Raw genomic sequence first — 24,053 nt, 5'->3', positions numbered from 1 at the left:
AGTGAAGGGTGAAGAGGTGCTAAGCAGATAAATTCTGGTTCTCAGCCCTGGGCACACATTAGAACCACTTCCAGAATTTTTTAAATGTCAAAGCCCCAACCACACCTCTGATCAATTAAATTATTTGGAGTTGGAAATCTGGCATCGATATTGGCGATTTCAAAGTGAAGCCGAAGTGGGGACCACTGATTTATGAGATCATTCATGTCTCAAGTTTCAAAAGAATGGAATGACTAAGTGGGTAAATATTGTTGGTTGGTTGGTTTTTAACATTGAACCTTCATATTCACCCCTCCTAAGAAGCCATGAGAATTGCCTGTCAGGTTTGGGTCCTGGGAGGAGCAGGAGGAAGGGAGGAGGGAAGACAGGGAGGGAGAAAACAGAAGGAGGAATTTGTGACTGTAGCATCTAAGCATTTAGTGACATTGTCACAAACCACGCCTCCCTTATGCCAGGACCTCCTGCAGAATTCCCCCAATTCCATGTCTGGAGTCTCCAATAACCCCCAGGGGATTGTGGTCCCAGCCTCAGCGCTCCAGCAGGGTAACATCGCCATGACAACCGTCAACTCCCAAGTGGTGTCAGGTTGGTGCAGGGGATTGTGGGGAGCACTCCTGGGAGGAGAAGGGGCCGCCCAATCAGGCTCCAGGGGGTGGGAAGGCAGGGTACTATAGGAACCATCTTAGGAAATGGGAGTGGGTGCCCCCTGCCCACGGAAGGGCTTCCAGCTCAGTTCCTTGACTAACATGTTCTGTAAGTTTCTAGATGGTTAGCACCAAGACCTGACTGTGATGGTTCGGAACAAACTTGGGTCAAAGTCCCTCAAGGACCAAATAAAACTATTGTCCCTTCCCCCAAAAAGTTTCCATCAGAGGCTCTGCTCTCTGGACCCCATTCCCATCCCACCCACCCCCACAATAGGGGCTGAATACCCCCAGAATAGAGGGTGTTTGCCTAGGAGAACCAACTAAGCTGGAAATCCTGCTTGCCGTCACTCCTATCCACCCCTGTCACAGGGGATCCAAAAACTGGTTGTCTCCTCAGGTGGAGCCTTATACCAGCCGGTTACTATGGTAACCTCCCAGGGTCAGGTGGTCACCCAAGCAATCCCCCAGGGAGCCATCCAGATCCAGAACACACAGGTGAGTGTGTGCACGCATAGGTGTGTGCACTTGTGCATGGGTATGGGGGAGGGCAGCCGTAACTGTTTACTGTGTGCAGGCACTTCACACAAGCAGCTCATCTCATCCTTTATTCCTCCAAGAGGGGTCAGTTACCCCCAGTTCACAGATCAGAAGCCGGGTGTTGGAAAGGCTTTATCAACTCCTGGATTTCACTACCTCTCAGGGTTACCTCAAAGGATCCTGCACCTCCTATTCCTGGTCTCCACCCCAAGTCACTCTAGCTCAGTAGGATAGAGCATACACACAAGAGGGGGAAGTAAGGGGATCTGAGGTCAGGCCTGAGATGTGACATTAGCTCTGTCATCTTGGATGAGTCGCCTGACCTCTGAGCCTCGGAGGGGGGTTCACACCAGCTGCACACAGCCCTACCAACCTGCAAGGCTGCTGTGAGTGCTAACCATGCTAATGGGTAGGAAGGTGCTTTGCAAATTGTAAAGTACCCTAGAGATGCCAATAACTAGTAGACGGTTTCTGGCAAATTTGTCTCTCCTGTACCCTCCGCATGTCCCCGTTTCCTCTGTGTCCTCTCTCACCTACTTCTCCCCCACTCCTCTTCCTCCTTCTCCTTCTTCCTGTCTCCCATTCTCTGGTGCAGAGTGACAGAAAAGGTAACATCCCCAGGGCCCTAAGAACAAGTTGGGAAAGGGGGTTGGCAGCGAGAGCCTGCCGTCACTATGGCAACAGGTCCCTAGCTGCTGGCCCGCCAGCCTGCTGATGCTGATTTTTTCTCCACGCGCCCTGAAGGTTAACCTTGACCTCACCTCCCTCCTGGACAATGAGGATAAGAAGTCCAAGAACAAACGAGGAGTCTTGCCCAAGCATGCCACCAATATAATGCGTTCTTGGCTCTTCCAACATCTCATGGTGAGTGTGTGTATATTGGGGGTGTGGAGTTGCAGCGTGGGGTATGCATAATGCCCCTGGGTTCCAAACTCTGCTGTCATCCCCAGATCTGCAGAGGGTGTGGCCCCAGAGAGAGGCTCTCTGATAGAGATCTCATCTTCCAGAGACTGGGTTAGATGGGGGATTTAGTGGGGCCTAAGGTGAAGACACTCTCTCTAGCGCTTGCTACTGCCTTGAAACCGTGTGACATCAAATGAGGGAATGGGGATAGACATGTTCTGAAGAGAAGCAAGGACCAGGCAAGTGTCCTGTGAAGGGGATGGGATTCTGAGGGGCTGGGGCTGGGGTTGCTGCAGGCAGCCCTGCATACCCCTGCCCTTCTCCCAGGGAAGAAAATGGTGAGTCTCAGCCAGGGCTCTTCTGTTTCCCGGAGTCCTCACCCCTGGGGCAGCAGTTGATGTGTGTCCTTTTTCCCTGTCCCTCTGATCAGAACAGAAGGCACAGCGCTGCAGAGCAGTGGCTGTGACCATCGAGTCTGAAGGGAGCAGCCAGGGGGAAATCTCCTTCCTTACGTCACAACTGCCTTCATCAGCCTCTATGGCTACTTCCACAAAATGGTGACAAAGCCTTGGGTTTCAATGTCATGTGTATAGAGAGCCTGCTCTGTGCACCAACGTGATGGCAGGCATGTGCCGTGTGCAGTGTTCGTTGCAGCAGAAAGGACTTCGGTTGAATGTCAGGAATGAATTCAACAAAACTATAATCCCCTAGCCTCCTTCAAGAGTTTTAGCAATAGATGAAGGCCAATGGCCATGTCTGGGCTGTCTGTGTAGGATGTGCCGTATATGTGTGTGTGTGTGTGTGTGTGTGTGAGCGCGTGCACGTGCGTGTGTGTGTGTGTGTATGTGTGTGTGTGTGTGCACCAGAGTGGGGCGATAGATTCTGGAAGCACCAGCAGATTTCCAGTAGTCTGCAAGGTCTTGGCCTGGCTATACAAAGATAGACAGAAGCAAACAAATACCAAAAACTGTCTTGGCCTGTGAAGTGTGGGAAAGAACGGGGAGTGAGGGAAAGTCTTTCTTTACAGAGGAGAGGAATCAAAGGGATCATGGGAATTAGTCAGTCGGTCAATCAGCAGTCCTTTATTTGAAATGGGAGCACCTCGGAGCAGGTGGCTCAGTTGGTTAACAGCTCAGGTCATGATCTCATGGTTTGTGGGTTTGAACCCCTTGTCAGGCTCTGTGCTGACAGCTCAGAGCTTGAAGCCTGCTTCCAATTCTGTGTCTCCCTCTCTCTCTGCCCCTCCCCTGCTCTTGCTCTGTTTCTCAAAAACTGAATAAACATTTAAAAAAAAATTTTGAAATGGGAGTACGTCCAGAAGCCTGGCCGTCATTCCCAGGTATGGGCACTTTAGGGCCCCTACCCCAGAAGTACACATCTAGGGAACAGGAAGAATTGCTCAACGGTGACCAGTGTGGGGCTAGAGCTCTGCCTTTCCCCACACATGGCCGCCCCCTGGCTCTAGGGTCTTGGGGCCACCCCAGTGCTTTGCTGAGGAAGCAAAATTTGGAAGTACCATCTAGGGAACAACCAGGAATCCAATGTGGAGAGAGGGGGCTGGAAGGCTGCGGGTCAGACTGAAGGGAGGTGGTTGGAGAGACTCCAGGAGCTTTCATGATGAAGCCAGGGAGCCAGGGCCAGGTATGGATGCCTCTCTCAGGCCTCCTGGGAGCAGCTCTGACTCAGGATCTGAGGATGGTGGTGGGGACACACCTGTCCTGGTTTTCCACACCATCAGAGAGCCTTGGTGGCCCTATGAGCCCTGTGTCCGGGCTACAACTCCCAGCCCCACCCGTGGGAAGAGGGGCTCCTTGAGGAATGATGTGTTTCTTAGCTCTGGCCCATCATGCCCAGGATGGAGGCAACTGTCCCTCTGCCGTCCCCACCCTGCCCCGGGTCTGGAGCTGGCCCCACACACTTTGGCCCAGTGATGTGTAACTCTAGACTATGGGTGTGGTCGAAGCTCATGGGCGTTTGAGGGAGCTAAACCTGAGCTCAGATCTAGATGCTACCTCTTACTCTGTAACCTAGACACACTCACCTCTTGTGAAAATGACGATGAAGCAAGGGAGGCATTGCCAAGATCCTGGCATGTTGAGGGGCTTCATACACGTTAGGTCGCTGTCCTTCCTTTCTTGCCTCTGCCACCCAATGCATTTTTGAAGACTGATGTGAGCACACCTACATCATCCCTGAGAAGGAGAAAAGGCAAGGGTAGGAGGGAGAGGACACTGCAAGACCAATTCCCCACCCCATGAGCCTCAGCTACCTGCCACTCATTTGCAACTCGCCCCTGACTTAAGTCTTGAAACTGCAGCGTCACCCTTACAGTCCCTTCTGGCTGTGTCTCCCCTCTGACCTTGGACTTCAGTTCACATCCTGCCCTCTTGCCCCCTTCCTGCTGCTGAACCCCCTTCTATAGCGTAGGGTCGTTTCTTTCCAGTCCCTGGCCACTTCCAGCCAGACTGGGGATGGCAGGGGAAGGTAGAGATGGAGAAGAAAGGGGGGTAGTCACTGAGCACAAAGCAGAGGGGGAGGGAGGACCCAGACCGGCTCTACAAAAGGGATTGAGAGGGCTTGCTGAAAAGCATGAGTAAGACTCTGTGCCCCGCACCCTCCCCACTGGACCCTCTCCAACTCCGAGTGCACTCAGTGCGGATACTATTAATAAAGCACTTAACATTGGCACAGTCCTCCCGTGCTTAATGCCTTCCTCACAGCGGCCATCAGGAGAGGACGAGCGAGTGACCCCTAGGCCTTTAAAAAAGTCACAACTCAGAACCTATGGACCAGAGAAGGAAGGGATGGGGAGAAGTCCAGGCTCTAGGGACATGGCATGGCACAACCATCCCCTGGAAGCCCAGGGTGGGCCATGGATCAGCCTGGCTACCCAGACACAGGTGGGCACACACGCCCCCAAACCTCAGCTCAGGAGAGGCTATAAAGACTGGGTAGGGGCACGACAGCAGAAAGAAGGCAGGCTTTGAAGACAGACACAAGGGGCATGAATTGAGGCCCCGCCCCCAGCTGTGCAATCTCTCTGAGTATTTCTTTGACAAAAGATAATACCCATTTCTCATGCTTGTAAAAATTAAACGAGATAATATGTATAAGGAGCCAAGCCTGGTACATAGTCACATTTAAGAAATGTGAATCCTCTTTGAACTTTCTAGAACAGTGGACTAAGAGCAAGTTTTTGAGACTCGGGCCCACAATTTGTGCAAATTAGAGGTGGGCGGCTGATCTGTTGTTCTGATCTATACCCCCTACTGATGTTGCCATCTTTTGACCCTACAAATATACTGAACAATACTTTTACTTGCCTGTTCTGCATATATATGCGTATGTGTCACATCTCCATGTCTCCTATCTCTGACTCAGTTGTAAATTACTCCAAAATGAGATGATATATTATATCTCTCCTGTGGGCCCTAAAGATCTGATTCCCAAAGTGTGTACCTTTATAGGATGTTATAGGGATTGCTCCCGAGGCGGGGTAAATGAGTTGGGGGAAATCTGGGTGATACAAAGTTTAGCTCAGTTCTTGATTCTTAATGAATGTGCAAGAGGGGGCATGATTGGAAGATTCCCCCAAACATACTTGATCACTCCAAGGCCTCCTTTGTTTTCATTGGCATTTTGGGGAACAACACTGAGACCGTGGCTCTTGGGAAATATAATTCTGTGGTAATGCCCTATGGGCATAGAGTAGCTGTTCAGTTTTAGGGGAAAAAGGGTAGAAAAAAGTATGAAAAAGGACAGATCTCAGTGGACAGTAGATGTTCTCCTATCCAGTACAGTGAGAACAACCCATTTGTTGATGGCTTAATTGGACAAGTTGGCTGAAGAAAGAAATAGTTATTAAAAAGATACATTTCAGGGGAGCCTGGGTGGTTCAGTAAGTTGAGCATCTGACTTTGGCTCAGAGCATGATCTCAATGTTTGTGAGTTCGAGCCCCACTGTCTGCTGTCAGTGCAGAGCCCACTTCAGATCCTCTGTCCCTCCCCTCTCTCTGCCCCTCCCCCCACACACGCTGTCTCCCTCAAAAATAAAAATAAAAAACATTAAAAAATAAATAAGAATGAAAAGATACATTTTATTTTAATTTCAAAGATAGGCACATATATTGATTTGCAAACCTCCTGATAGAGGCATAAGATCTTTTTCTGATTAGGGGCACCTGGGTGGCTCAGTTGGTTAAACATCCAGCTTCGGCTCAGGTCATGATCTCACTTTCGTGGGTTTGAGCCCCGTGTCAGGCTCTGTGCCAACAGCTAGCTCGGAGCCTGGAGCCTGTCTTCAGATTCTGTATCTCCCTCTTTCTCTGATCTTCCCCTGCTTATGCTGTCTCTTTTTCTCTTTCTCAAAAACTAAATAAAACATAAAAATAAAATATATTTTTCTGATTAAAGGTTGTCCTTTTACCTGCACAGACCTCTCTCATAATAGAACATCTATAAATTCCATCCCCACTTAACATGGAATAAGAACTTTGATGTCTGGGAAGTAATCTGGCTACAGGATCTTTCTAGATTTTTGTTATGTATCCAGCCTCTTGCATTTATCTCACCAATTGTAACTAGATGACATTTTTAAGGAAATTGGAGTCTCGAGTCATTCCAAAGCATTCCTCTTAGTTTTCTTAGCAAGAATAACCTTCTTTCTGCACTTCTCTGCTATTGGTTTACAGAAGAGTTAGTCAAAACACATAATTAAACCAGCATGTATGGCCAGAGTAAACCGTTCTGGAGGCAAACACTGCCTGACTTCCTGATAAGCAGATACTAGTGTCTAAGGAACATTCTACACAGTAGCCTGTCCATCTCGAGCATCCAAGACAATGTGGACATTAGTTCTGATGGCTTGCAGAAGAGATGGAGAGCATGATAAATCCACGGTCTCGATTAGTGGAGATTGTTTCTTAACACTTCTGTCATGAATACTAGTTTTTCCTGTTGCCTTCTTTCCCTGGGGGAGAAGTTCATATTTTTTTATTCCTTTTGTCCTGTGTGTCAGGCTTCTTGTCATTGCCACTGTTTGTGGGGCATTAGCGGCTACAGAAATAGATTCAGATGACAGAATGCTCCTGAGATGGGCCTTCATCCCAGAGCCTTGCTGCTGTCAGGCTGCAGCGAGATTGGGAAGATTTCATCCATTAACTGCTTGCCACTGGGCTCCCTGAAGAATCCGGTGATATTTTCTTGCTATTGCATTGGGCTGAAAGAGGCAATCACTCCATAGCAAACCCAGGCCGGGGAAGAAACCCCAGCAGAGGGTCCTCTCCACGGCGGAAGGAGAGAGAGGCTCAGCTCTTCTTGCCCAGCTTCTGCCGCCACCCCCTCTGCTTGGGACCCTAGCACTCCTGGTCCTGCTGGATCATTTCAGCCAAAGTGTGACTGTTCTCTGTACTGCTGCCACCGAAGCACTCTATAGAATATTCCCTGCATGTGGGGAGATCCCAGAGAGGAAACCAAGCCCCAGGAAGGAGCCATTCCTTCGTCAGCCACTGCAGGAGATGGGGGTGGGGGAAGATCCACACAAAGCATCTTTAGGCATCATCTCATTTAATTCACCCAGCCAAGGAGCCAGGGACACTCCTGGTATTTTTGTTTTACCAATAACAAAACTGGACTCAAAGAAGGGAACCCATTCCCCAATATGTCACAGGATATGAACCCAGGTCTGTGGTGCCTCACTGCTCTAATACCTCACCCACTAGGCTACACTGCCTCTGCATTGCCCCAAGAAACCACAGCATCTTTGGGCTCCCATGTAAAGTCTAAGTGAGGCCATGGAAGCTGTGAGCAGAGGCTCTCAGTGGGGACACAGAGCTCTGTCATGGGCAGAGGTGGGGGGAGGTGGGAGCACAGGAGTTTTATATGCCAGCCTGAGTTTCCAGACACAGCGAGCCCACCTCACCCCTCCCTTCCTTTCCTCTCCCTTCTTCATCCGTAACATTCACAGCGCCGGTATGGCGTCCAGCCAGGGTCACAGTTGTGCCCTGCTTGCTGCTGTCCCACCCGGCCCTGTGTCCCAGGAGGCAGCCTTTCCACCTGGCCACGCGCAGCTGGGGGGGCCTTGCTCCAGGACCCTCATCTGAACTCTGCCGATGTCACAAAAGCCTAGAGCATGAAACACACCCACGGACTTCTCTTGGTGGTTTTTTTTTTTTTGAAATGTACTTCACATACCATACCATTGACCCTTTTTAACTAAATTCTTAATATATTTAGAGTTGTACAATCATCACCACTACCAAATTCCAGAACATTTTCATCACTGAAACAAACTCTATCCATTAGCTACTGCTCCCCAGCCCCTAGAAACCAATAGTCCACTTTCGGTCTCTGAGGATTGGCCCGTTACAGACATTTCACATGAATGGAATCATCAAATGTGTGGTCTTCTGGGACTGGCTTCTTTCACTCAGCGGAATGTTTCCAAGGTTCATCCGTGTTGGAGTACATATCAATGCTTCCTTCTGCTTCACGGCAGAACAATATTCCATTGTGCGGATAGACCCATTTCGTTTATCCACTCAGTAGGCACTTGGGTGGGTTCCACGTTTTGGCTTCTGAATAACGCTGCTGGACATTCCTGTCCTCTCCATGATCCAAGCACGTCCTTATCTTTGCGAGTCTTTGTCAGATTCCCAGCTATTCTCACCCACAGCACCAGAACTTCCGTGCTGGGCGCGTCCTCACTGCGTCCACGGGTACACCATGTGCCCTGTACATGGGCTCCTGGCCAAGGAGGGCGTGTGGACGTGAAACCCAGCTGGTAGCCTCTGTGCCTATGCATTATCTTCCATTACTCAACAAACATTCTAGTGTGCCTTGCCACCTTCCCTGAGCCTGCCATTGCATTAAGCCCCAAGGAATTATGTATCTATCCCTGTCAGAGACCGGCCTGCAGGATCTGTCTGCAGCTGACTTAGAAAAACGATGATGTCAAACAGGAAGAGTATGTGGTCTATGGAACGGGTATGGTTCTGGATGTGAGTGTCACACCCTTTCTACCTAGGCAGGGGTATGTGGGGAAGTCGCTTGACTCCATCAGGCCTCAGTCTCCTCTGCTCTCAAATGGGAATGACAATATCCAGCTCACAGCCTCATAGTGAGGGTAGAATAAGAGGATAGATGTGAAAGTACTTAGTCCCGGTACAGACGCAGCTACTGTTGCAAAAGCCTCCCGCCTCACTCCAGAGGTCCCCATCGTCTGCCCTGTCTCAGAAAAAGCTGAGAGAAGTCTTCACACTTCTAGGGAATCTGTGGGGAAAAGTAAGAAAACCTGAAAAGCAAAAAAAAAAAAAAAAAGCTCAGAGAGACTTAGACCAGTTTTGTTCCAGAAAATCTTGTCTGCTACTTTTTTCCTTTAACTGTGACACACTATCTGAAATTCCACTCATCAGAAATCCGCTTAAAAGTATCCAATCCCTGTCAAAAACAGATGCCTATGGAGAGACCGGGACACCACCATTCCTTCACAGCTTAGTATGAATTAGTTCCAAAGGGTGCTGTTTTACTCCCACTCGACTAAGTTCAGTTTCATAGGAGGCATACCAATGCTTGGTAGTGGCACCAAATGAAGATTAGGATTTTTTTTAACACAGCATTTTGAGGAGGCAAACCAGGCTGGAGTGCCAGGGGAAAGGTTTCTGGCAATTGTTCTTAACAATTATTCTTCAAGGTCCCTGACCTTCTGAGAATCTGATGAACGTGTTTTATCTACGTCATCATGAATATAGTTTCAGGAGATTTCACCCTGAAGTCCCAGCGGCCCGAGGCCTCAGATTCAGAAGGCTGACCACAGGGTCACACGAGGGTCCTGGGGCTGGTGAGAAGAGGTGCTCAGAAGTGCCAGCAGGGAAAGGAAGGAGGTCCAAGTCTGTGCTCTCCCATCTCAGAATTTCCTCAGGTCTAGTCTGCTCCCTGAAACTAGAGAGAGATCTCTTGTTTGTCCCTTAATTCTGTGGGCTCCTTGCCAGCAGAACACAGATCTTTAACTAAACCGGCCTTGGGGCAAGCCTGGAAAGCTAGCTGTTAAAACAAAATACCTTCATTCTACGGGAAAATGTAATCTAAGTTCCAAGGATCGTATCTATCCACGAACACCTAAGTTTCAGGTACGAGACATGATTTCAGCACTCAAGAGACTGATCATTTAACTGGGGGAAAAAGGACACCCATAAACCATGAGTGGTCAGAGCATGATGTAATCACGCACTAGCACGCACACACTCCAGGGGCTGAGAATGGAGGACTCAGTATAGAAGAGAGGACTCTGACCACTGTGTTGGTCTTACATGTCCAGATTAGTGTGTCCAGTACTGAGGATCACATTTCAAAAGGTCTTGACAAGTTGTGTTCAGAGAAGAGCAGCCAGGATGGGGAAATGTCTGTCAAATGACTCTTAATAGGAAACATGTCATACGATGATTGGTTAAGGGGACAGGGATGTTCGGTCTGTAGAAAAGATTTGTTCCTTCAGGGCCAGCACAGTATAGTAAAAGGAGTAAGGGTTTTGGAGGGACACAGACCTGAGATTGACCTCAGCTCCATTTTGTGCTTGCCGTATGACCTTGAACAGGTCAACTAGCATCTCCGATGTTAATTTCCTCTTCATAAAGTGGAGACATAATATGCGCCTATGGTGAAGATGATCAATAATATGTTAAAAAGCACAGTGCCTGACAGATGCTCTAGCCCAGAGGTGGAGCGGACGTGGTTAAAGACACAGGAGGTGTGCGTCCCGGCTCTGCCACTCACTGCTTCTGTAACCTGGAGCCAGTTTTTTAACCCCTCTGGGCCCGGTTTTCTCATGCATAAAATGTGAATAATGATGCCTGTTTTATAGGTGCCTGGGAAATTCAGTACATCTCAGGTACTTTGACAGAGTACTATGAATACCGTAAGTATTCAAAGCTAACCAAAAACTATAGGCATCCAATACGTGGTTGTAGCTCTTGTCATGAAGTGAGAGGCAGCGCTTTAGGCCTCTGTGTGACTTTAAAGGACAGCCTAGGCTCTCTGGATAAGTAGGGAGAAGTCTTGAGTTCAACAGAAAGATCTTCCCAACCATCAGAGCAAACGGCTGCCACACCGTGTCCATCGGCACCCCAGAGCCACATTTCCTTACCTTTTCCAATTTGGCGCACACAGAAAATGATAGTAGAGCAACTACGCTGCTTGGAGCTGGAGACCAGCCAGGGGACTCTCACTGCCAGGCCGCCCGGCACTATCTCCGCACACCTGTAAGTTGTTGGGGTGCATCGTCGAAAGCACTGGTGTGAAGGACTCCTGCCCAGAGGGAGAGCTGGCGTCAGAAACTTCTAGGGCTCTGTGCAATATGGAGATGTTAGTCTTTAACAAATCCTGCAGGTGACGCTGATGAACGAAGTTCAGGCTCAGTAGAGGACTTGGGCAGGGCCTGGAAGGGCGGCCAGGATTCAGGACTGAGTAGAAAGAGAAAGAAGATTGTTTGGGTGAGAATTCTTTCCCCTTTGACTATTGGTGCCCCCTGCCTGGGCTGTGATTCTTGCTGACCCCTCCTCCTAGTGTTACGAGCATGAAAGCCTCCTTCCCCCTTACTCGCTCCCCACACAGGCTGGGGAACTCTGTGGCTCCTTGTCCTGCTGTGACTTGTCTGTCCCATGCTGCTCGAGCATCTGGATCTGTAGAGCTTCGGTGGAAGGTGCGGCAGGAGCTAGAAGAAGTTAGGCCAGCCTTGTCTCTCTGTTCCAGAGGAACACTGGGTCTTGGATTCCTGCCGGTGGCATGGCGCTGTTTTCTCCTACCCACCCTTCACTGTGGGATGAAGGGAGCACCGACCCCTGGAAGCTGCCCTCCAACTCCCCCGGGACAGATGGAGAGTATTGGAGGCATGTCGTCCCAGGGCATGGGCTCCGCTGGCTGCTTCAGCAGCAGTGCATCCCCGGGAAGGAGGGGAGATTGGTGGTCTCCATTTTTTAAGTTTTTTTAATGTTTTATTTATTTTTGAGAGAGAGAGAGAGAACATGAGCAGGGGAGGGTCAGAGAGAGAGAAAGACACAGGATCGGAAGCAGGCTCCAGCTCTGAGCTGTCAGCACAGAGCCCGATGCGGGGCTTGAACCCACAAACCGTGAGATCATGACCTGAGCCAAAGCTGGACACTTAACCGACTGAGCTACCCAGGCGCCCCAGTGGTCTCCATTAAGACAGGACCTTGCTGACGAATAGATTGGGCAGCCACAGGGTTGGATGGAGCCCATCTGAGAAGACGGGGGCTGGAAGGCATTACAGGAGGCCACCGGCCTGCACTGCGTCCCAGGGCCCTCCATGGGAGCCTGCAGCTCTCAAAGATTCAACCTGAAAAATGTCCAGAGGAGATGTACTGCCTCACAGCAATCCCCCGAGAAGCCCGAGACCCAGGTTAGGGGGAAATACCCCATCGTGTGTGCACAGGGGCGGTGTGGCCCCAGAATCCAGGAGATAAAACCATTTCGACATGCACGGAAGGGGCTGCTGGGGGGTCTTGCCATCTGTCAGAAAAAACAACCTGTGGCTTTCGCAGAGATAGAGCCACGTGTGCCAAGCAGTGGATTGATTTGATTCGTGATTTATTTATTAATTTAACACTCACAGAGTGCCAGGCTGCCAGGCGCTGTTCTGAGCATCTTTCCAACAATCACTCATTTCACCCTTATGACAGGTGGAATTCTCTTCCCCACTTTACAGAAGAGGAGCCTGAGTCACAAGCCCAAGGTCTTGAGCTGGTGGGAGGCCAGGGTTCCAAGCCAGACAGCCTGGCTCTGGAGTTCACGTTCTTACCTACTTCTCACCGTGCTGCCCCCAAGACTGCTCCAGAAAGCCAGCTGGTGTGCCTCCGTAGACCCCAGGGACCCCGGTCTCCCTCCCTTTCCCCACAAACATGTGTGGACCATTCACTTACAGGAACGGCCCTTTTAGTAAGTACAGGAGCCAGACTCTAGATAGAATTCCTGGGAAGTCTGACTCCCCGGTGCTCCCCGCCCTCTCCCGCTCTTCACCACTCGCAAAGACAAAATGGTAACCACCACTAACCCCCTTAGGTCCCTGTGATCATCCAGCCCACAAATACATACTGAACACTTATTGCATGCCAGCCATTTTCCTTAGCATGGATGAGGTGGGAGTGGAAAGAAAGGTGGGGGCCCCTTTCCTCAAAAGCAGGCAGCGTGTCTAGTTGGGGTGACAGACAACTACACAAATCATCCATGTAGCGCGTGGAACCCTGGGAAGGCTAAGTGCTCTCACACATGGAAGAGGTGTCCAAGCAGGCATGAGAGACTGGGGTCAGGTTAAGAAGGACCAGTCTTGCTGAAGCATGAAGGAGGGACTGAATAGACACCAGAGGGAGGGTGACTCGTTCTGAGATTGCAGAAGGGTGAAGAATGGGAGGCAGCAAGGGAATACTATACAGCAATGAAAATGAATGGCTGCAGTTCATACAGAACCTCTGCAGATGAACCTCACCACTCCACCGTGGAGTGGATACTGCATGCTGTCTGACCCATCTGTGTAGGGTCCAGAAACCAGGCGAAAGCAAACCATAATGTGTAAGGATGTGACATAGACAGCAAAACTATAAAGAAAACCGTAAAAATCAAGTTATCTTTGGGGAGAATACCTTTCGGGGGTAGTGATTGGGAAGGGGCACGAGAGAGGCTCTTGGGTGCTGGTAGTACCCTGCTTTGTCACCTGGGTCATGGTCACACTGGCGTTTGTGATATTGTATAAAGCTATACATTTTAGTTCTTTGTACTTTTCCGGGTGTGTACAATCATAAGGGGAAGGGAGTAGAAGAGAAAGAAGAAAGGAAGGTCTGCACGAAGTCAATTACAGTAAGAAAGAGGAATTCCTCTGCATTCTAAAAGGCTCATTTTGTTCCCCACTTAGCCTCTCTGAAATCAGGGTGCACCCACCATTGATGGCATCTCAGATGTGATGAAGTGGGGATATTTCAGACCCCCCCCCCCCACCATCCTGACTGCCTCTGTTCAGTCGGCGTCTGACCCACCTAGAGCAAGGCCATGTCCACCAAGCTGGGGCTGTGTGGGGAGCAGCAAAGATCTCAGCTGCTTGGCCATTTGCTAGCCGGATTTGTCACTCCCTGGGGGGAGTTGCAAAATAGGCAGGGGAGCGCCACTCCCTGCCAGAGGAGCAGCCAGAAGATCAAAAATTAACCACCTGCAGGCAGGGTAGCATCAGCCCCTCAGGCGCTGTGCTAGAACACTTTTCCGGTTCCTCTTTTGCTCCAGTCTTAATCCCTTGACCCTGTTTCCTAGCAACTGACCTGGGTCAGCTGCCTTGTTTTCCCCGCCTTGAAGGCTTTATAAGGAACAGTCTTCTCAATAATCTCTCTTTTTTTCACCTGATCGGAAACCGTGAGTTGTGTCTTTACTCTCTGCGTCTCCCTCTCCCATCGCCCCTTTTTCTCCCTCCCTCAGGAAAAGAACCCACGACGACTCTCCGCCCTGCCGGTCAGGGTGGACGAGACAGGTACCGCCGAACGCCGGGGACGAGCGCTCCCGGACCCGGCCTCCGGGTCACGACATATGGCGCCTGACGTGTGGCTGAGTGAGGGAGCAAGACAGGGCTGCTGTGGGGCACGTGCCCAAGGCTGGTCCGGACGGAGAGGGAAGAGGGCTGTGGCTGATGCCAGTGCCGTGCTGGTCATGGCAGGAAAGTGGGGAAGGAAAACTGGCTCCACGAGCTACTTCGCCGACAGCGCGAGGCCATTGACACTGGCAACCCGACACTCCCCGTGTGATGGTCCTCAGCGACTGGCCGGCCTCACGCTTAGGTGCCCGGGCTCGGAGATGGAAGACAGACTCGGGGTGTGAGAAGTGGCCAAAGACCTAAGAACCAGCCCTGGCCACACTGCTTTCCAGCCCAGAACCAGGAGGAGGAACTCACTTTTCTAACTGAAAGTTGCCTTTAGCTTCAATATAGGCCAGATGAGACCTGAGTTGGGAGGTCATAAAGCGAGGTATCAGAGAGAGGCCGGAGAGAGTATAGGTCAGATTGCAGAAGAACTTCCTGATGGCCGCTGTGGCACCATGAAACACCTCCTCTGTGTAAATGCCGCGGTTCCCTTCTGTGGAGACGAACAGTTGAGTCTGTGAGATCTGGAAGGGTCTCGCTACAAGGCACAGAGTGAGTCCCTGGAGCACATGCTCTACCTGCATTATCTCAGTAGATCAGCCCCCAAGTCCAAGAGGGACACACTCTTTTGTTATTTCCATGATGGCAGACCTAAAACAACAAGTTGCCAAGCTCACGTCGCTGGTAAGTGGCGGGTGCAGGACTTGACCTCTCCAAAGGCCATGGTCCTTTCCACCAGGCAGCTCCGCCTAGTCGTGCGAAGCTCCATGCTGGCCCTGAGGAGGATCTGTCATTTTCTGCTCCATTCTGTATCTCTTTTTGAGGAAGGATTATCTACTTCCAGAAAGTTGCTGCCGGCCCCCTCCCCAGCTCCAGAGGAGCTCTTCCAAATAAGATCAGGGAGCAACTACTATGGCTTCGTGGCTTACCGCGATCTCCTTGGATTCCTCGTCCCGTCCTTGGCCCCGAGCCTTTTTAAGTGTGCTAAAAGTAGCACTGACCAAATGGAAGTCTGTCCAGGGCCTGGACTATTTTGACTGTCCTCAGGAATCATCTGGTCTGAGGCATGTCTGAGCTGGACCGCTCCCATGAGATCAGATGCGGTGCCAGGAATGTTCTGGCCGGCACACCTGTCCCCAGAGCTGAGCCAAAGCTACCGCTCACCCCACGGCCTTCACCACGTGCCTCCTGAGATGCTGGTTCCAGGAGGGCTGCGTGGTGGCATTTGCACCGTAGGAGGATGAGAGGTTTATATCTTAATCCATAAGAGAACAACCAGCCAGTTTCAGCGACACTGCCTCTCACCCTCTCCATTACACGGGAGCATATTAATCTATGGATTTATGACATCCACTCAGATCGGAGGCCTGCACTGGGAGCCTCCTTAGAGACAGCAAACATTATCCTTCCATGAGAGGCTGAAGGATTTCCTGCCCTGGAGGTCTTTAACAGTGGAAGAGATTTGCATCCAACGGGCTTAAATGTGAGTCCTGGTGCAAGTCTCCTGCCTGGAATGCCGGTCCCCTCCTTTGCTAGAATGGCTTGGCCATCCTTCAGAGTCCAACTGAAGTCCCCCCTCCCTCAGGATGTCCTCCCTGACCGGTCCAGCCCACCCTTCTCTTACCACTCAAGGGAACTAACACACTGCCCTTTAATAGAGGTTTTTCTTTCCTGTGTCTTCTTTCCCTCTACGCTGTGACTCTTACACCAGGTACCTTTCACTGCCAACACCCAAGACGCTGGAGCCCCCACCACTTGTGGGCTGATGAACCAGCCCAGCTGGCAAGAACGGCCTTGCTCTGCTCAGGAAACAAGTCGGCCTTCTCCTTGTGGTGGTTCACTCCCGTGTTCCGTACACGGACTCCAAACATCTTCTTTGCCCATTACTGGCCTGGACACTGGAGACACATTGTCTGATAAGACGGGGTTCCTGCCTGAGAACAACTCTCCGTGTCTTAGGGAGACATAGGACCTCAGAGCGGGCTATACCCTCTAGATGGAATATGCCACTAGATGGTACTCTGTTATTCAATTCAATAATATAGCTATTCCAACAGCGGTGACTAACTCCGCCCCAGGAAGGTGGCAAATGCCTCACAAGAATTTGATCTGTGACAGGTCTTCCCAGAAGCTCAGAAACACAACCACTGGAGAAGTGAGGGAAAGAGCTTTGCAGTGGAGAGAACAGCACGTGCAAGGGCAAGAAGGCATGACAGGGCCTGGTGCAGCCTGGGAAGGCAGGAAAGATGGTGTATTTTGCTGTGTTTTCAGACCGCCTGGCCTTGGACAGCGAGGCTGCTTGACTCCTTACCATGCATAGGGAAATTGGAACTCCATGGGGCAGGAATGCAGGGCTCGGGCCCTGCCCCTTCCTCAGAAGGTGTCAGAAGCATTGAGCCCCTGCTCCCTTACCCCGGAGCCTGCAATCTCTCCTCCTAGCCTCCCTCTGTTCCTTCCCAGTGAGGATGAAATTGGCTCCTGTGACACTGATGTGTTTTCCTGCTTGTTAGAATCTTAATATTATATGAATCACAAGGCGCAGCTGCCCTGGCATGGCGGTCAGGGTCAGAGGTGTGAATTACAACAACATGTGACCCTGACTGCTTCAGTCAGGGGGTGCTGAGGCCAACTGCTTTCCTCTGTCGCTGATAATGAGAGCACTTCCAAGGCTGTTGCCCACATACTCATTCCTTAGACAGCCTTAAGCACTTGCCAACACCATCCCATAATACTAATATGAAGGGCCGCCTCCTGTCGAGCACTTTACCAGTATAATTTCATTTAATCGTTAGGTGCCGTTATGATGGAGGGTTAAGGGACATGCCTAAGAACTCACCGCAGGTCATGACAGAGCCAGCCTCTGAGTCCCAGTCTCTGGGACTTCCGAAAGCCCAAGCACCACTTTCTAAAGCTACCTCAGTTGTGAGGAATGGTCCTGGCTTGCAGGGGCTGGACAGCTTGGTCCTCTGCCCTAGAAGCCCCCCAGATCTCCCTCACTTCAGGACAAGGCTCTGACCACCCCCCCAAACACTCATCACACCTTTACTGCATGCCTACTGGGTGCAAGGTGTGGTGCGGGGACCTGGGGAAGACACAAAGGTGCACAGACCAGTTACCATGTGGCTCACCACCCAGGGGGACCCAGAAGGACCCCTATGACACCGCCACCCAAAACTTTCCCGCTCTTAATGTGACCTGTGCAGCTTTCCCAACACTCCTTTGAACCTTCTATAGTGCCCATTACCCAAACCACCACACCTATTGCTTTGTCTCTGCTTCCTTTCCCTCAGCAGTCATTTGCATGTCATTTGCACGTGGAAGACACTGGGGATACATTAATAAGACAAGTAAATAAGACATGGTCTCTGCCCTCATGAAGCACAAAACCATCGCGTAAACAACACAGGGACTGGCGTGCACTGGGATATCACATCCTCACTCACTCCCACAAAGACACAGCCCAGTCTAACAAAATGGCAGCATGAAGTGAGGGCAGGAAGACTGGACCACAGTTAAAAGACTCGAGTTCCAGGCTGGTGCCACCATTGGGGGAATATTGGAGAAGTCACTCAGTCTCTTTGTCTATCAAGTGAAGATAACGGATACTTGACCAGCGTGCTACCTTATAACATTTTAGTGATATGCTCCGTTAAGCTAAACTTAATGCACGACAACATTTTACAAGTATTATATAACCCGAGTTATCATTATATTTATTTTCTGTGTCCTGGGATGCTTGCATAAATCTGGGCACATGGTAGATATTTAATAAATACCGATTAATTTAAAGGGAATTGGTGAGACGCCTGGGTGGCTCAGTCGGTTAAGCATCCGACTTTGGCTCAGGTCATGATCTCATAGCTCAAGAGTTTGAGATCTATGTCGGGCACTGTGCTGACAGCTCAGAGCCTGGATCCTGCTTCAGATTCTGTGTCCCCTTTTTTCTCTGCCCCTCCCCAACTTGTGCTCGTTCTCTCTCTCTCTCTGTCAAAAATAATTAAACATTAAAAAATAAATTTAAAAAAGTTTTAAATAAAAAATAAAAAAACAATATAAATAATAAATTTCAAAATAAATAAATAAAAATATATTAAATTGGTTCATATACCCATTTATCACTCTCGGATAGTCCTATAGGCTTTTGAGGCCATTGTCAGTCCTAATACTAATAATGCTTGACCTGCCCGCCGGGGGTTGGCTGTGAGAACCAAGGCAGGATATGAAAGCGCCTTGGCAGCTATCAGTGTTGAACTGTACTGACTTTTGGGGAACCAGTTAGTCCCCAGCTTGGCGTGGGGCTGGGCTGAGCCTGGGGGCTCTGAATACGGAGCCACAGTCATGGGGCAGCCTCTTCCAAGCCCTAGTCCCACTGCTTTTGGGAAACAAACATTGCACTTGTCCCAGTTTGGGCTTCCAAACCGCTGGGCCGCCTGGACCAGGGTAGTACCTGTGAGGTAGGCACAGTCTCTAGGGGCCCCAGGACTACCAGGTGACCCTCCCCCCGCCGAACATTAGTCCTTAACCTCTCATTTCAGCACCCCTATCCCACAGAAGATGAGAAGAGGCAGATCGCAGCCCAGACAAACCTCACGCTCCTGCAAGTAAATAACTGGTGAGTTATTACCCGCCCAAAGGCTCTCAGATCCGGGGCGCCGCTTGCTTGGCAGGGGAATGCTCAGCAGGGAAAAGAGAGCGCTCAGCCCAGCCCGGCTACCACAGCAGTCCTCCCAGTCGGCCTAGAAGCGGAAAGCTAGGGTCACCCCAACCGCCTGGAGCTTCATCTGCGGCTTTTTAGCGCCCCCTGCTGGGAAATTGTGTCAGGACCATCACTGGTGGCTTCTCGCTGAATAGAAAACCCTGCCTCGCCTAGACTACAGAGACACACACGAATGCAGGCATCCAAGGTCTGGATCTGGTCTACCCACCAGATATGTGAACTGAAAAACTACAACATTCTACAAAGCTGGGAGGGGGAAGAAGGAGGGACAGTTGACTGTTTAGACCTCCCAGGGATCTGTTTTCCCCTTCTCTGTGTCTGGCTGGGCTGTCATAGAAACCTGAGAGTAAGGTCTGGTTGGATGAGAGTAGATCCAAGAGCTGGAACCCTTGATCTGAGCCCTGAGATCTCCGGAGAGAAGTCAGAGTTTAGTGCTTCTGACTAAGGGGCCTCTTCCTCTGTTCAATCCTGACCAGTCATGAGTAGAGATTTCTGACCCTCCTCATGCATTCCTCCCAAGCTGTTGTATGGTTTCCAAGCTCCAGGTGATGCCATGAGCCTTGCAGTGCCCAGGGCTCTTCTCGCAGCTGGGATCTCACACCCTAGATCAGATCCCAGTCTGTTCCATACAGTGGATCAACAGCTGAGAGTCCAGGAGCAGCTCTGCCCTCCCTGCACATGTGCGCATGAGCACACACACACACACACCCCCCACAATACGGGGGTGACTAACCAGGTATCTACCTTTACCCTTCGGCAGGTTCATCAATGCCCGGAGGCGCATCCTGCAGCCCATGCTTGATGCCAGCAACCCAGACCCTGCCCCCAAAGCCAAGAAGATCAAATCGCAGCACCGGCCCACCCAAAGATTCTGGCCCAACTCCATTGCTGCAGGGGTGCTGCAGCAGCAGGGCGGCGCCCCGGGGACAAACCCCGATGGTGAGACCAGGGGATGAGTGTGCTCTAGACTAGGGCTGGCGGGCGGACCCCCTGGACATGCAAGGGCTGAACATCTACTTGCCTGAGCTGCACTGACGGCTCTGTCACCATAGTGAGCCCCGCACAATGTCTCCATCAAAGAACGTGTGTAAGCCTGAGAAGGGGATGGTTTTGCATCCATTGTAACAAGCCAGAAGCAACCTCACAAAGATGAGTGGGAGGCCATGGTCATCAGAGTCCATGACTGCTCAGCAGAGACCCTTCCTCCTTCCTACACCCTCCCGATAGTTCCTTAGCGCCAATGAGTGTCTGCACGGCTCCCCAAGAGCGAGGGCCATCTATAAATACTGAAGCAGGCAGCTGGCTTGTGAACGGAGGCCAGGAAGAGTTTTGTTTTCCCAGCTTCTCCATCACACCCTCCATATACACTTTTCTAATTGCCGGTCGCCTGGTGCACAATGAATAATTCAATAAGCTAGACATTTTATAGCTTGGCACGTGAAGATAGCTCTGTGTGGGAAGTGAAGTGGAGGTGTGCGTGTGCATGTACATACCTTCGTGTGCATCTATATGGCTGTGTTCAGGGTCCCGTGTGATGGGCAATTGCCACGTGAGGCGTAGAGGAAATAAACAGACTTTGAATGTTTTATTTATTTTTGATAGAGAGACAGAGCATGAGAGGGGGAGGGGCAGAGAGAGGAGACACAGAACAGGAAGCAGGCTCCAGGCTCTGAGCTAGCTGTCAGCACAGAGCCTGACGCGGGGCTTGAACCCACGAACGTGAGATCTGACCTGAGCTGAAGCCGGAGGCTTAACCGACTGAGCCACCCAGGTGCCCCAAACAGACTTTGAACTAGACTGACCAAGGAGAGAATCCCAACTCCTGACTCACTGGCACCTTGAGCTCATGATTAACCGTCTGAAATTGGGTTTCCTCCTCTTTAGAAATGGAAGTAATAAGACCTACTGTGCAGAACTGTTAGAAAGTCAAGGTATTTAGTGTACTTACATAGAAGATGCTCAGTAAATGGTAACTAGGAGCGCCTAGGGGTGCTAGGATGAGGCCGATAGTGGCCAAGAAATGCACAGGCAGAGGGCGTCATACCTGGGAACTGTCCACCACCCCAGGAGCCAGTCTGTGCAACTCTATCCAACGCTTAGATTCCTGGGCCTGACCCTTGCCTTCTTCTCTCACGTAGGTTCCATCAACTTGGACAACCTGCAGTCCCTGTCCTCAGACAATGCCACCATGGCCATGCAGCAGGCTATGATGGCCGCCCACGAGGACTCATTGGACGGGACAGAAGAAGAGGATGAGGATGAGATGGAAGAGGAGGAGGAAGAGGAGCTGGAAGAGGAGGCCGACGAGCTTCAGACGACAAATGTCAGCGACCTGGGCTTGGAACACAGTGACTCCCTGGAGTAGTTGGCAGCCCAGCTGGCACTGTTCACCGAGTGGGAGAGGAGTGTCGTCAGGAGGGCTTCAGGATGGGGGGGAGAAGGCCACGGGCAGGCAGCACCAAGGAAGTTGGGCCCTAGCTTCCCCAAATCAGTAGCTTGAAGAAATGCAGAGCAGACGCCTGCTCCTTCCCAACCACCAAGCTTCAATGAGTACCCCAGCCCCACTTCCCTAGAACTGCAGAGGACTCTGTTTGCAGGGCCGGTCAAGCAGCCCATCCGGAAAGGCAGGAGTGAGAGCTGGACTCACCAAATCCCTGAGGACAGATGGCACCCATGGCCCCTCCCCCCACTGAAGGACATGAGTTGTTTACAAGCCCTGCACTGTGAGGCAGATCGGTGCTGTTCACAGAGCGAGCCTTGCCAGGGACAGAGTTAGAAGGAGAGGGAGAGTCAGGGGCATCTGGGTTCCACCCCCAGGAGGTTCTCGACTCCTCTGAGAGACACTCAAGGGCGGGAGGAGCCCAGACGCATCACCAGTGGCTAGCAGAGTGGGAGGCCCTGAGGCCTGCAGATCACAGCCCCCTAGGGCTCCCGCTCATTCCTCCAAGGACCTGTCTCCGGCACAGGCAATCACGGACTTGGGAGAGAGGGTAGGAGCCACCGCAGGAGCTGCTCTCTCTCTCCCGGAAATGAATGGTCAGCTGGCAGGCTCCAACTGTAGGGGGTTAAGAGGACTCCCTTCCCCTGGGTTGGCTCCAGGACCCAAGGAGATGGTCCTAGGGGCCATATCAAGGTGACTTTGGGGACCACAACCATCCTTAGGTGGTCACAGAGCTCAGCTCCTGTAACAACAGGACAACGGTGTCTTCTCCCAGACGTTCCAGCCCTCAGATGGAGCTCCTCAGATGTCCCAGCCCTCAGCCCCCCATGGCTGTCGCCCTGCTCCCAGGCTGGCCTCACCAGCCCCATTCTCTCTTCTTCATTCTTCAGAGAAGGCAGAAGAAACATTGGAAAGAAGCATCCAGTCCAATGGGAAGACAGGAGTTAGAGAAGGTGCTACATCCCTCTTCCCATCAATATCCAAAGTGTGGGTGAGGGCCTGGAGAGATGGCCCCCCAGAGCCAAGCGGTGCCCCACCCCACACGTCCCGCTGATCTGCCCACCACCACGACACACGGTGCTGGAGGAACCGGGGCTCCCTCAGGGAGGAGGCTTAACCACCTGCCCTAACTCACACCCTCCCATCCGACGTCCAGGCCCTGTGATCGGCACCCCCACCTCCTCTCCTGCCCCGCCCCTTGGCTGTGAATGACAGGACTGATCACACGTGTGTTTTCCATTGGATTTAATTTAACGGACTTGCGGTTTCATTTGTAAATTGTGCATTGGCCATCTCCTTCAGTGGCAGGATGCGAGTGGCTACCTGGCTCAACTTGAGGGGACCTTCAGGGCCCTCTGGGGCTTCCCCTCCCCCAACTGGATGGGGTGGAGCAAAATGGATGGTCGCTTTCCTGAGGTCTCCCTGAAATGAATGTATTTCTCCCCCAAAAGAGCTGATATTTAATGTTTTAATAGGGATTTTTGAGAAACAAATAACCTTATTTATAATCTGGGTGATCCAATCATTTTTTATTCCCTTTTGATGCCATAGGTAGAGGAAAGTCTAGCTTTTTTGGCGTGAGACTTTTGCAATGTGCAGTGGGATAAAATACATTTCCTTTTCTGGTTCATTTCTCTCTCTCTCTCTCTCTCTCTCTCTCTTTCTCTCTCTCTCTCTCTTACACACACACACACACATACACACACACACACACACCCTTTCACCTACCACTTTGGACAGCGACCTGCCCCGCACAGGCACACCCGCACACATGTGCCCACATATCCTCCTCCAGCCCCTCCACCTGCCTAATGTTATGCAACCTCCTTCTGATGTATCCACCAAACCAGTACTGAATGTGGCCGAGAAGTTTTCAGTAAATCTTATTACCTACCATAATTCTAGTGCGTAATTCTTTTTCTGTGGTTCGTGGTTACTGGGACCCTGGACCGGAGAAAATTTAGAGGCCTCAGCCTACCTTTGTTGAATCCTCTACCCATGGAAGGCAACAAGGTAGAAGTCTCTCTGGGTGGCCTCAGTTTACCTGTCTGGGCAGGAAGACAGCCACGTTTGGCACACTCACTGTGCATGTGTGGCTGAAAGACAAAGAGATTAGGGAGAGGAGACGCTCTACACTGCCCTCTCCTGGCAGCTCTCCCCCATAGCAGCGGAGCGCTTACAAAG

General features: G+C 51.1%; 1 protein-coding gene across 8 annotated transcripts in view; it reads left to right on the top strand.

The window, feature by feature from the left end:
* Nucleotides 1-23,768, top strand: part of PKNOX2 (PBX/knotted 1 homeobox 2) — a 265,040-nt gene extending 241,272 nt beyond the window's left edge. For 7 of the 8 annotated variants that reach the window (XM_029957419.1, XM_029957413.1, XM_029957414.1 and 4 more), the window contains 6 exons: nt 456-585; nt 1,045-1,142; nt 1,929-2,048; nt 19,248-19,324; nt 20,190-20,368; nt 21,568-23,768. In XM_029957419.1, coding sequence (XP_029813279.1) covers nt 456-585; nt 1,045-1,142; nt 1,929-2,048; nt 19,248-19,324; nt 20,190-20,368; nt 21,568-21,794 — 831 coding nt within the window. In that variant the 3' untranslated portion in view covers nt 21,795-23,768. The remainder of the gene's footprint in view (nt 1-455; nt 586-1,044; nt 1,143-1,928; nt 2,049-19,247; nt 19,325-20,189; nt 20,369-21,567) is intronic. The other variant, XM_029957420.1, reaches the window with a different exon arrangement.
* Nucleotides 23,769-24,053: the final 285 nt, after the last annotated feature.

This window comes from Suricata suricatta, chromosome 11 (assembly GCF_006229205.1).
Source record: "Suricata suricatta isolate VVHF042 chromosome 11, meerkat_22Aug2017_6uvM2_HiC, whole genome shotgun sequence".
NCBI lineage: Eukaryota > Metazoa > Chordata > Mammalia > Carnivora > Herpestidae > Suricata > Suricata suricatta.
This window is presented reverse-complemented; position numbering and strand designations above follow the sequence as displayed.